Genomic DNA, 13,712 nt, shown 5'->3' with positions numbered 1-13,712 from the left:
TGTAAATCTTTGCACTATATAAAAAAAAACAAAGCAAAAAAAAAAACAAAACAAAACGTAAGACACGACTCTCTGTACGGAGAGGAAGGAAGCTTCTCAGGGAAGATAAGAAACGAGGACTGGGGAAGGGATTGGAGTAACCCGGGCTTTACAGTGACTTTGTTCAGGTTCTTATGCGCTTGGCATAGTAACATGACACGGAGGATTCCGTGTTCGTTTCTCGTCTCCGTCTTCATCCTTGCCTCGCTGTCTATTTGGGATTTTGTTCTGGAAGTCCACCTCTCTTTAACATCTGGTTCCAATCATTTTTTTTTTATTCTTCTTAGGTTAAAATAAAGCCTTCATAATGCTTTTCACGACGCTTGAAATGTTGGTCACGTGACCCAAATGTACATACAGACATCTTCCTGTTTCTCTCTCTCTCTCTCTCTCTCTCTCTCATACACACACACAAATACACACACACACACATGACTTCAGAGGAGGTTGTGGAGCTGCAGCACTTTGTTTTTAGCTTCATTATTACGTAACTCGCCATTGGGGAAATGCCGTGTGCAGTTTTATCTCCAGATTTTTGGCTCTGACGGCAGCAGGGAGGCTGGGAGGCTGGGAGCAGGGCTAGTCTTCCCTCTTCGGCAGAACACAAAGTCATAGCTAAAAGACAGGACAGTTTCACGGTTAATAATGATTAAGGTTTCTTTTCCAGCCATCTCTTTTCTTCTGATCTTTTGTACCAAACAGCATTTTGGAAAACACTTTCAATGTCACGGAATCGGATACAGAATGATACTGAATGCTCGGTGAAAAAAAGAAGAAGAAGAGCACTTTCCATACTCTTTAAATAGTTTTAGACTGTTTTAAAAAACGTGTGTCTATGTTAAATGCGAGTTTTGCCCTTTTCACCTTGGGTGCTATCCAAAACGGGCAGTTGAAAAATAAATAAATAAATAAATGAATGAATAAAAAATGAGTACACACTTTTTGGAGCTGACTGGATGTTGGTAGTGGGTTTTCCTGCTGTCCCTGCTGCATGACATCGTTGACTATCATCTTAGCAATCTTCCAGGCCATTTCCTCCTGAGCCTAGAATGAGTGGTCACGGAAACATGAATAGGATTGCACAAATTCTTCTTCTCTCAAGAGATTTTTTTTAACCAGCACTACAGATATAGTAGTATTTTAAGCCATTACAAATTGTTGGGTCTTATCTTTTTTTTTTGTTAATGGCATTTTGTACACACCCACCTCGTCTGTGTTTCCTTGCACCCATTTCTTCATAGCTTGGGAAAACATTGAACCTAGGAGAAAAGCAGAGAGAGAGAAAGAGAGAGAGGTTTGAGCTGCCCTTGGTTCCACAATAGCGCCTGGATCCAGTGCGAATTCTACAGTAGGATCAGAAGCAGTGAACTCTGATTGTGTAGCAGACAGATGGAAAACGCCTGAGTGGCCGCGCTGCGCTCCAGTGGCTCAGCATTACATTCGGAGTCAATCTCAAAACCTGTTATCCAAAGCACAGAAATGGGACAAAGAACAAGAGTGGGTGAAACAACATGTGTGTGTGTGTGTGTGTGAGAGAGAGAGACAGAGAGCGACAGAAAGGAGAGGGAGATTTTTCTTTTCATCTCCTGCTCTTCATCGTAATCTCACAAAATCGGTCTTCTCATCACCATGGCAACACACACTTCAAGTCACTCAAACCCGGGCCTGGAGAGCACTTCAGCATGAGTTGAGAGCTGATTCAACCCGGCGCGCAGCACAACGCGCATGCCAGCGCATGTATCAGACAAGACAAGCAGACGGACGGGACTTGAACTATTCGGCTGACAGACAGACGGTTATGGTGTGTAAACCAGACTCAAAATGGATACGAGAGCCTTGCAGCAAGCTGAATCCATAGTTGCATCTCTTACCCTTGGATTTCTTGACGTCCGGTTCTGGCTCGGCTTCCCGTATGAACTGACCCAGCTCGTTGACTTTGCCGAAGGTCATTCTTCTGAACAGAAGAGAAGACAGTAGCTCTTAATGGATAAAAATAAAACATCAAATCTGCCTCACGTCATTATTTACCTATTAATCAAGGCTTAATTCTGAACTGATTACCTATTGTCTGCTAATACGAATAATAAGATCATCATTATGTCAATAAGACAACACCTGATGCTGGCATATCTATCAGCACTGTTTCTCTGCATGATGACAGTGACTCATGGATAATAGTAGTGAATAATAAAAAGAAAAGCAAAAGATGTAACAGTTTGACTCCTGAAGTCTGTAATAAATTCGTCATATAATTTAATCAGTAAATTGAATTGAAATTAAGTTTATTAATTTTGCGAAAACAAGAAAAGATTTTTTTAAGGGTTTAACTAGGGGTGCCAATACTTTTGGCTCCAACGTTATATTTTACTTATTTTCTTTTAATTATACGACACAAATCAGCAACAAAAAATATTCTAATTCATGTCAAGCCACCAACATTTACATAAACGAAAGACTCTGTAATGAAGGAGACACTCGGACACTCTGACTCACCCAGCGTACGGCCTCTGATACAGAGACTCGGGGTCCAGACTGGCAATGTCCACGGTTATCGCCTCATCAAAGTTCTTTAGGATTTTCACAGCCACTTTTTTGGAGCCCTGCTTCATCAGAATTACAAAAAACAAACAAAGAAAACACTATTACTTAATACAGGGATGGACAAATCAGAGCCAGGGTGAATGTGACGCACAAATAATGTATCCAGATGTTCATTCTGTGGTACAGTGATGATGTGGCGCATGCTAGGAAGAACATAAAGAGACTGCGATAATGTCTTTACGTGTGAATAGAGAATAGCACAGAAGGCACAAACACAACATGCTTCATTAGCAGGAGAAGATAAACACTATGCCTACACAGAAAGTCCAAGAGATGCAAGTACTCGCTCACTTATTTTCCATAGTTCGTATTAATGCAGTTAAATTACCTTAGTGGCCACTTTTTAGCCTAGTTAATTAGACATCATGGCAAGTCCCGGAGCTTTAATGATGCTATGATTTGTCCATAATATAATCCAGACATAATGATTAAACACCGTACCTCTCTGAAGCCTTATTAGCTTAGCAGGAATACATTTTCTCACTATATACCTAGGGCACTGCAAGAGATCATTAAGAGCCCCAGGGCAAATAACTGCCAGACTTCTTTAGTCCCGTGTTCCCATGATCAACTACCCCTTGTAATGTAGTAACGTTTACACAAGGCCGTTTCCTCCAAATGTCATCGCGGCATACAGAAATGCCAGAAGCCAAAGCCAGCCAATGAGAGTGAAGCGATCTGATCAAGCGTGTGGCTGAAAGGTCACCTGGGCCTGCGACCCTTCCGAGGTGGCCGAGCTGCGTTCGTTGTCCATGGGCGCGCCCTGACCCGACGTCGTTGAGTTTCCCACCACGAACTCGTCCGCCCGTACAGAATTGATGAGGTCGCTCAAGTATTTGTAGTACAGGTCACTGGATAGGAAGCCTGGCAAGTAGACCTAGGGTTAACAACACAGAGGAACAAACATGCTGAGAAGTCCACAGCAGCACAATGACAGAATAAGATATACTCAGGTCATCTATGGTGCATTTTTCACAGAATGAATTACACAGTGAGAATGTCAACTTAAAGACAAACAATCCATACTGAAAAGTTGAAGATCTGAGGATTTACCAGTTGTAAAAAGTGAATGTTTAAAAGCTGAACAACGAACAAACACACTTATGTATCATCTTATTAAACATAAAGACAAATGGCTTTAAATATGCTATTAATTGTAAGTTGTAAAGAACTTCCAGTATTATTTACTGAAATCAATGGTCTCCTGTGGCTTGGTCACAAATGCTGTCCAATATACTGTATACACTGACCAGGCATAACATTATGACCACCTGCCTAATATTGTCTTGGTCCCCCTTTTGCTGCCAAAACAGCCCTGACCCGTCATGCACTGTGTATTCTGACACCTTTCTATCAGCACCAGCATTAACTTCTTCAGCAATCTGAGCAACAGTAGCTCGTCTGTTGGATCGGATCACACGGGCCAGCCTTGCATCAGTGAGCCTTGACCGCCCATGACCCTGTCGCTGGGTTCACCACTGTTCCTTCCTTGGATCACTTTTGATAGATACTGACCACTGCAGACCGGGAACACCTCACAAGAGCTGCAGTTTTGGAGATGCTCTGATCCAGTCATCTAGCCATCATAATTTGGCCCTTCATCAAACTCGCTCAAATCCTTACGCTTGTCCATTTTTCAACTTTGAGGACAAAATGTTCACTTGCTGCCTAATATATCCCACCCACTACCAGTGTTATTCACGGCACCTCTCAGCCCAACATTGTGTGATTTTTTTCTCAACACCCATTTGGGATGATACAACCGATCTAAAATCCATACACTATACACCAGAGTACACGACGTACAGTGCGACTCCTTTGGGACGCCACTAATAACGGACATGAGTGTGTCTGTTTGATTGAGCACTACTGTTTGTTCAATAAAAGAAAAAATATAAAAGGCTAATTAACAATCAAATGCATTCGAACACGAACAGCTTTAAGGGATTATTCCATTCATCTCCTTTATTTTTTAAATGGAGTGAATCATATTACCACAGCTAAATGTGTCTCGTCCAACCAAAGCTGAAATACGTTCTGATTAATGTCATGCTTGGCTTAGATACCATAATGACTGCAAATTATCCTGCCTCACGAGAAGACACTAATAAGGATAAAAAAAAAAAAAATAATTCAGGAGAAAAGAACTTTGTATCAAAAACTTGAGCTACTTCTAATTGCTTATTTAGATGCCAGTTTTTACATAAAAATCACATTACCTTTAGAAAAATGATAGACAAAATGTTTATTACAAAACGCTAAACAAAATGGAGTTTGCAGATTAGGGATTAAATTTATGCCCCGGCATGATGGTTGAACTTCTGACTGACCTTCTCCATGGTGGTCCAGGCCTGGCGTAGTGGAGTGGTGAAGCAGTCGGGCAGAGGACCGCCCTCTCGACAGATGTTCGACTCGATCTCCATCCGAACCGAGTCGCCAAACCCCAACGGATTTGTGGCTTGGAGTGAAAAATATCTGAGAAAGAAAAACAGCATTTATTTCAATCTCTTGTGTTTGACCAGGCAGCGTGAAAAAGTATTCACCCCCTGCACTGAATACGATAATAGAAGAAAAAGCTGCTGAGGGGGGAAAAAATGATCTCGTCAATCTTTGCTTATCGGAGCTGTTCAACGAAGGGTGAAATCATTGGTGACTATAGAATTACTAAAGAGATTCAGATTGGCTTGCATGTGCATGAAATTCAGTACTTGGAATCAAAAATGTTGAAATAGAAGAGCGTGTTGAGCAAGAAAGCATATTAAGGTGCATACAAAATTTTAAATCGTTGGCAAAAACTGCTGCTGGAATGAAGAAGAAAAAAGCATCAGGATTGTTTGATGTAACTAGGTCTGATGTCCTACTTATCATAAAGGATCATGGCGTCATTTTGTGCCTCCTGTCCATCGTATTGTCCTTTTTTAGCAGCCAACTGAACTTGGAAGTTATCCGCAGCCAGCCAGAACTGCAGGATGTTCACTGCCTCCTCCTTCTCCATGTACTGCACACAACAACCAAAATCAGTCATTACACTCAGCCAAACACTTCCTCAGCACTTTCCACTAAAAATACTTTCAACACTTCGTCAACTTTTCTGCGTGCTTGCACCTTTTTTAAACTGTGGTAAAGACTCAGCAATTTTTTTTTACTTCATTATAGACTGTACACTGGAAGGGAGTATCGTTAGCAAGTACTACTACTAATAATAATAATGAGAAACGCTATGATTAGATGACTACAGGGTAAAAAGGTTTTATAAAAATAGTGTGCTGGGGTTTAATTAGAGGTTAAAAACAATTGGACTGGATCCTCACCTCGGAGAAGTAGAACAGGGCGGACTCGCAGAACAAGATGTCTGCCAAGAACACCGAACCGCTGGTCAGCACCTCGATCTGGTACTTGCAAAAATAATGGCTCCTCAGGAACTCGCTAAAGTGCCTGGAGAAAGAAAGAGAGAGAGAGAGAGAGAGAGAGGGGGGATATTATTAGATGTGTTGAACTTAAAGTGAATGTAGTATAACAAGCAACAATGCTGGGTCACTTCTATTAAAATGAACTTCTATGAAATGTTAACATTTTCCTGTTGCCTCCTTTACGTTCAGATTTTTCCTTTAGAAACTGATCATACCTTAAAACCATAATTGTAAAAAGGAACCTAAATTACATATGCATATACTTATGTTTTTATTGCACAAGTTTTCACCCCCTCCCTTCAATACCTTTACATTTTTGTACTGTTAAAACTCGACAATGAATTAGACTTATAATAGGGTTTTAATTTGTGATTTTAATTAACTCAAAATAGTGCATCATACTAAAAGAAAGGGGAAATCTATATAAAATATTTACAAATTTAATAAAGCAGTAAACCATGTGGCTGTGTAACTATACACCCCCGAACCTCATTGTTTAAATCAAATATTAGTCCTCAATCAAATCTGTGGCAGGAATTGAAAACTGCGGTCCAGAGCTAGAGCAACTTTCCTAAAACCAGATGATCAGGATCCAGATGTGCGAAGCTGACTTGCAGCTGGAATTACAGCCAACATTTCTGCCAAACTATTGACCCTGAAGGGGGAATTCTTATGCAACCAACAAATGTCTGGTTGGAACACTTACAAAATATGGAAGAGTTCAGGGGGGTGAACACTTATGCAAGGCCCAGGATACTGATTCTGACTCAACATTTAGGTTTGGAAGAAAGAAACAGTGGATTACTTACTGCTGCTCCATAATAGTGAACACTACTGACTGGGCAATAACAAAGCAGTTAGGGTCCACCTGACCGTCCTCTCCGCAGATTTTAGCTGGAAAAAAGATAATTACATAATTACAGTACAAACTCATCATGGCAAAAACACATTAATCAGAGGATGTGTTATTTTTTGACAAAATAATTACACAGATAAAATTGGGGATTTTAATAGTAGATAATATCATATCCCATAACAACAATTCTTCTTATATTAGATTCTATTATGCTTTATTAAAAAAATATGTCCAAAAAATTGATGTTGATCATGAGGCTCTCTCACCGACAATGTCGTTTCGGATCTGCTCGGTAATCGGGATGGGCCTAGAAGCATCCGGAGACACATACTTGGTGAAAATGGTGACTGCGTCCCGCTCTATACCTACAGCACAGGAAATGAGAGAGGGATGCACAGTGAACCTTGGGGGAGAAGAAAATCCTGATTTAGATTAGAAGATGATTTAAAAAAACAAAGAATGGCTAGTTGAGACCGTATGACGTCCTTTTCCATTTTCAAGCCATTAAACATCCTGAAACTTTACAATACCGCTAAAGATGACAGAGAGCGAGAGAGAGAGAGAGAGAGAGAGAGAGAGAGAGCTGAGGTGCAGTTTAACTACATTTCACGCTGTGGTTTATAGCCTGGTTCTAATGTGGATTTAGAGTTGGCTAGTTCTTATGCTCGTTCGTTGAGGGGCTGACTGTTTAAGAGCCCTAGGCTGATAGCATCTGCCTCTTCTCGCAAGGTTAATGCCATGACTTTTAGCTCAATTGACTTGCTCTGCTAGCTTCCTTCCCTGCAGCTTTATTCTAGGCGACATAATGAAAGTCCCTGTGAGGAATTAATTCTTTTTTCTTTTCTTTTTTTTACACACATCATGCGCTTCTTCTGCCAGTTGTAGCAAACACAAACGAGCACTATTACCAAAGCCCTGAAGACAGGAAGAGTCGTTAGCTGCGAAGAGAGAATCTGTTGTCACGCGTATGTAAATGGCGAAGGTCCATGAACCGTACAGAATGTCGCAGAAGAAAGATAGCTAAGAACATGAGGTGCTCTGCAACATGGCGCTCTTAAATCCGCTCGGTTTTTATATAACAGCACCTCAGTTGTTTAGTAAGTGTGTAGTAATGCTATAACCATTGATATGTTGACACTTATATAAAGTGAAATTTATTGATCATGGATGTGTGGAAGGAGTCTCCAGTGTCAGCGCTTCACTCACTCTTCATAAGCCTGTCGGACAGCTCGCGGAGCGCGTTCGCTGGCTGGCCTCTGACCGGAGTTCCAGTCCTGGAGGACGTTGAGGAAGTAGAGGGGCGTCGACTGAGCCTCAGACCTTCCTCGTGATTAACAGAGTCTCGGCGTCCCGCTCCACAATGAGAGTTAGCGTCCTGGGGGCTAGGGCTAAAAGTGTCCTCGTATTCCCCTTCATCTAGACCCGGAGAGACATTGAGAGCCGGCGGTGAGTCTGGAGACGTTGAAATTCTCAGGGTGCCGGCGGTCTCGGCTAGGGAGCTGTGCTTCACCGAGTTGAGGCTATGAGCGCGCACGCGTGACCAGCTGGTGGAGCGGAAGCTCTCGGCCTCCAGCCAGAAACGGGCCAGATGCTCGGCGGAGCGCGTCACCAAGAAGTGCAGATAGTAGGGCAGCGCCACAGAGTCCCGGAGCACCTGCTCCACCGTCTTGGAGAGGCGTGAACGTGTCTCCTGGGTCTGAAAGTTCACGCTGGAGCAACCTACAGTGCAAAGCAAATATTACCTTAAAAATTGACTATCATTATTATTCTGGCTTCTTCGGTATTATATCACATTTGGGTACTGACCATCAAAACATTAAGAAACCTCCTGACTCCTGAAACATTACCGACATGTACCTTTCTCTGTACTGCATGACTTTGAAAAATCTTATATTTGATCCAAGTTGGCTTATTTCCAGCTTCTCCTGTCCAAGTTAAAGATAGAGAGTGACTGTGCTTTTATAATAGTGGCACTGGGGCTTGCTTTTCCAATCAGAGTCCTGCGTTACCTTTCTAAATCTCAACCTAAGGCGCTTCAAATCATGAGCCTAAAAATAAATCTGGACTATATAAAGTCATGATATTCAGTTTATCATGGGGCGTCTGGTAAAACTCCGCCTTTTGACGAGTCTAGAGAAATATCCCTGAGAACACGTTTGACATCCTTAGCATGCGCCGGCTTGCTTTCTGAATTATGTAACCTGTACACCTGGATCGTGTTGCATCGCTCTTCTGAGCTGAATTATGAATTGACAGATTCCAGTAACGGCTGACGGAGCTACAGGTTTCCCTTCTGCACACCAGCAGGATGGCGGTTGTACGAGGTGGAACTCTGACACAATGGCAGGCAAGGGTGCTGTAGCTACAATATCCTCTGAGGGATGGGTTAGACAGTGATGGGCGTCTCCCTAGAGAAGCGGCCGGTGAAGAAAGACGATTGTGTGTTGTAATGCCTGTCTGGCTTCGGTGCGGCAGGATTCCCTTTTGTTCGAGGTTGCAACACCAGTTCAACCACACGCGTCTATACAGAAATGTCAGGATTTACTGAGCGCCGTGAGGATACATGCAGGGAAAAGAGACTATTTCAGTGGATCTACATGCTACATTATTAATGATTGGGGAAGTGCTGGATATCTGCGGGAGGGTCATCGATAAGAGCAAGTAGTCAAACACTGTGGAAAAATCAAGGACATGTGCATTTGGAATACCAGGTCATTAAAGAAAGTAAGTAATATGGCCTGTACAAATACAGTAATGCAGCCTGCAAATATTCTCCAAAGAAACTGATTGATCCTTTATATGTTATAACTAACTGAAAAAGACAGTATGTTGCGCACCCAGGTCTCCGAAGTGGGCTGCCTCCATGTGACTGGGCTGCTTTTTGAGGATGGCCGTGCGGCCACGCGCGAACGAGTCCATGTTGGCCGAGATGGCGCTGATGGCCACATGGCTCGGCCCGGCTGCCTCCAGGATGGCATGGTGGTTCCTTGCGGGGGAGTTGGGCAACACCGCAGAGCCTGCTGGGGAAGGAGGGTAAAGAAAAAAGAGGAAGATCAAATTTAATGTAGCCTGTATAATGAGCATGAGGATTGCTTCATAAACAACACGGCTCATGTGCGCTTGCTCTGAGTTCTAGCACAGATGTTAAGCAAATTTGTGAGCCGACTAAAAATAAGGCTATCAAAGTGCAAACATGTGCGCTAACGTGCAGCTGATGCAAAGGGCATCGAGTTAAACTGTTAAACTAAGCGAGTGTGTGGGGTTGACCTTAAGCAACCTTGAGAAACTCGTCTCTGACCAGCTCCCGATGGACGTGTTTAAAAGATAAAATCGTTCGTGTGCTGAGAAGATGATGATGACGTCTCAAACCCCGAGGCTGTGCAGATGCACTCCAGACTTATCTGATCCTCCACCCCGTCCTGTCCTAAACTTAGCATGGCATGCACTTGTAGCTCCTGATACAGCCGATCAAGATGGTCTACAAAGCAGTGACTAAGATAAAGAAGATATTAAGCGAAAGTGTTCTCTGCAGATGTCGTACTCACCTCTGCCTGCTTTTGGATCGACCGCTTTCTCTGCTTCCTTTCCTTTAGCTGTGGGGCAAAGAACACAAGAGGTCTGACTTCACAGGAAGTGAACTGTTACTAAATCACCAAGATGCAACTAGGATGCTCTATAAGTAAGGAGTAAAGTGTATTTTCAGATAACATGCACACATGTTTTTCTGCTCTTTTACAAAAGTGATTTGTCCTGAAAACTGACTGTCACAATGTGTTCATGCCTGGAGGCGTCTTCCGTAAACGTTAAAGTAACGTCTCGTGTAAATGTGACCATATCAACAATGTAGCATCCACCACAATCCACAGATGTACGCACACTTCACCCAGGCACTAACTGTACAAAACTGCCTGACTACACAGTCATTGGAGCTTCCTACATGAGGAGCAAAGATAAGGGAGAGGCTTTAAAAAAAAATAGTGTGTCACCGGAAAAACACGTCTGGCTAAAACAGAAAGGGAATTCTTTGAACTTACGTCACGTATGACATCATCCAAACATTTCAGTACCATGCGCGGCATTAATAAAACTTGGGTGTGAACTTATGCTGTGATACGACCTTGATACGAAGCTGGACTACTTTTATCATGTTGAGGATGATTATCGTGCTATAACAGCACATCCTGAAGTGTGTTATTGTCAAAAGCGGCCAGTTTTATTTTAGAAAAAATCATATTTTGAGACTCCTTACTCCTTAATGTTAAATTAAAGTCTTCTCACAAAAAACATTACCATCAGTATCTATCAGTGACGATGTATTTTTGTTAGACCATAACAGGCACATTTGTTATTTATTAGGGTTAAATTAGCTACACTCTTTGTGTACGTTGTCGCTGTATACACCAACCAGGCATAACATTATGACCACCTGACCTGCCATGGACTGTGTATTCTGACACCTTTCTATCAGAACCAGCATTAACTTCTTCAGTAATTTGAGCAACAGTAGCTCGTCTGTTGGAGCGGATCACACGGGCCAGCCTTCACTCCCCACGAGCATCAATGAGCCTTGGCCGCCCATGACCCTGTAGCCGGTTCACCACTGTTCCTTCCTTGGACCACTTTTGATAGATACTGACCACTGCAGACCGGGAACACCCCACAAGAGCTGCAGTTTTGGAGATGCTCTGATCCAGTGGTCTAGCCATCACAATTTGGCCCTTCGTCAAACTCGCTCAAATCCTTAGGCTTGCCCATTTTTCCTGCTTCTAACACATCAACTTTGAGGACAAAATATTCACTTGCTACCTAATAACAGGTGCCATAATGAGGAGATCATCAGTCTTATTCACTTCACCTCTCACGCCTGATCGGTGTATATTAGAATGAGCGTATTAATATTAACCTGTGATCAGCCTTTCAGCTGGAACTACTTTCAGACTCAAGAATTAAGCAGCGCTACACAATATATATTAGAATGCAAAAGTATACATCCCCCCTTATCACCTCAAGACACTTTAACGATATTTCACCAGTTTGTGCTAACTGCTCAGCTAACAGCTAACTAGACTGTTTATTCCCATATATACATATGGGAATATATACGTATATATATGAAAAGTATTTTTTGAAACCGGAAAAGAAGTCAAGGTAGACGGAAGGAAGATGGTTGGACAGACTGGTGTAGTGCTTTGGGTTGCAAATATGTGCACAAAATCAGTCAGGACATGCAAAAAATAATAAAATGTCTCCATGACCTGTATTTAAAAAGACAGCACTGAAAGTTTATTGAAAAATGTATGCAAAGATCACACCGTGTGAGGTGGTCAGGTGGCTAGCTGGATAGTGTTTTCCTTTATTTATTTTTTTCTTTAAAGCTCGTCCACCATTAATGTTTATGAATGAATGATAAATCAGTATGTACATATAGAGATTTATTATACATAAGTCATTATTAAGCCTATTATTGTGAGTAAAGAGATGAATAGGAATACAGGATGCTAACGTTATTCAACCCAGGCTTAGCAGGGAAGCTAGCTGTTACCTGTGTGCGCTAATCAACTTGCTAACAAGTGTTTACAGTCGATTCGCATTTATTTTAAAAAGCATAGCCAACATTAACTAACGAATAAATAATTAACCACAACATTGTAAGCTGTTAAACAGCCCAAAGACCCGCCAGCTTTCCTGTCTCCGGCTAGCATCTCAGCTAAAGGCTTGACTGAGCACTTCCTTACCTTTCCGCCTAAAAAACGACATTTTCACGCTGTGAGTGCTTCTTTAGCTCACTGACAGCATCTCGTGAATTCCCGGGTGCCTTCATTCATGACTCTTTCATTGCAGACAGCCTACAAAAACATTCATGCGGATTTCGACACAACGTCAAATCTGGATTTTTGTCTTATTATTTTTTTCAGTGCCCATTAGCTCCAGAGCTGGCCGTGCCACCATACCGCTTCCGGAATACAGTAACACGGGGCTGAATCCCAAATCACTCCCTATTGGACAAGTAGTGCACTAGATGTGACGCATAATCCATTCATTCCCAGCCCACGGAAGGAGAAAGATACAGGGGGCAATAAGGAGTTTGGGATTTAACCAAGATTTCTGTTTAATGTTTAATGGTAAAATGGTTGGCGATTAAAAAGAACTCGTTTTCACGCCTTCTAGCTTGTCTTGAAAGGAATATGAAATCATTTGCATAATGTATTTATAATATTTAACCACGTGATGGCAGACTTAGACCGCTTTTGTAATTATGTAATTTTCCAAAAAAAATATTCTCGTTTTAAATATACCATTAACTTCTGACGTAAATGTAAGGTGGAACTCTGTTATTATTATTATTATTATTATTATTATTATTATTATTATTATTATTATTATTATTAAACAAATGTGTCATTTTATAGTTTAGTAGACCGACAGAAGGCGTGCTGGACCTCTGGTTAAAATGCGCATGCGCATTTATGGCCGCAAACTCCAGAGGGCGCCATTTCGACAATAATCATTCGTACATTCTTCCGCAAAATATACACCGATCAGGCAGATCATTATGACCACCTGCCTAATATTGTGTTGGTTCCCCTTTTCTACCAAAACACAACAAACTGCGAGGCACTGTGTATTCTGACACCTTTCTATCAGAACCAGCATTAATTTCTTCAGCGATTTGAGCAACAGTAGCTCGTCTGTTGGATCCTTCACTCCCCCCGTGCATCAGTGTGCCTTGGCCGCCCATGACCTTGTCACCAGGTTCACCACTGTTCCTTCCTTGGACAACTTTTGATAGATACTGACCACTGCAG

General features: G+C 42.0%; 1 protein-coding gene across 4 annotated transcripts; it reads right to left on the bottom strand.

Moving 5' to 3' along the window:
- Positions 1 to 424: 424 nt before the first annotated feature.
- Positions 425 to 12,894, bottom strand: akap10 (A kinase (PRKA) anchor protein 10). 4 transcript variants are annotated; one of them, XM_058383733.1, is made up of 15 exons: positions 12,642 to 12,894; positions 10,452 to 10,499; positions 9,744 to 9,926; positions 8,113 to 8,625; positions 7,173 to 7,271; positions 6,860 to 6,944; positions 5,952 to 6,075; positions 5,502 to 5,638; positions 4,971 to 5,115; positions 3,347 to 3,517; positions 2,533 to 2,639; positions 1,911 to 1,993; positions 1,246 to 1,298; positions 979 to 1,083; positions 425 to 654 (listed from the first exon to the last, which is right to left on the bottom strand). In XM_058383733.1, exons 1-15 carry the CDS (start codon positions 12,661 to 12,663, stop codon positions 649 to 651), a joined length of 1,881 nt encoding a protein of 626 aa, XP_058239716.1. In that variant the 5' UTR covers positions 12,664 to 12,894; the 3' UTR covers positions 425 to 648. The 4 variants fall into 4 exon arrangements, with proteins under 4 accessions (XP_058239716.1, XP_058239718.1, XP_058239717.1 ...); XM_058383735.1 differs by having other exon boundaries at positions 1,911 to 1,990; XM_058383734.1 differs by having other exon boundaries at positions 9,744 to 9,923.
- Positions 12,895 to 13,712: the final 818 nt, after the last annotated feature.

The sequence above is a fragment of the Hemibagrus wyckioides genome, linkage group LG28 (genome assembly GCF_019097595.1).
Source record: "Hemibagrus wyckioides isolate EC202008001 linkage group LG28, SWU_Hwy_1.0, whole genome shotgun sequence".
Lineage (NCBI taxonomy): Eukaryota > Metazoa > Chordata > Actinopteri > Siluriformes > Bagridae > Hemibagrus > Hemibagrus wyckioides.
This window is presented reverse-complemented; position numbering and strand designations above follow the sequence as displayed.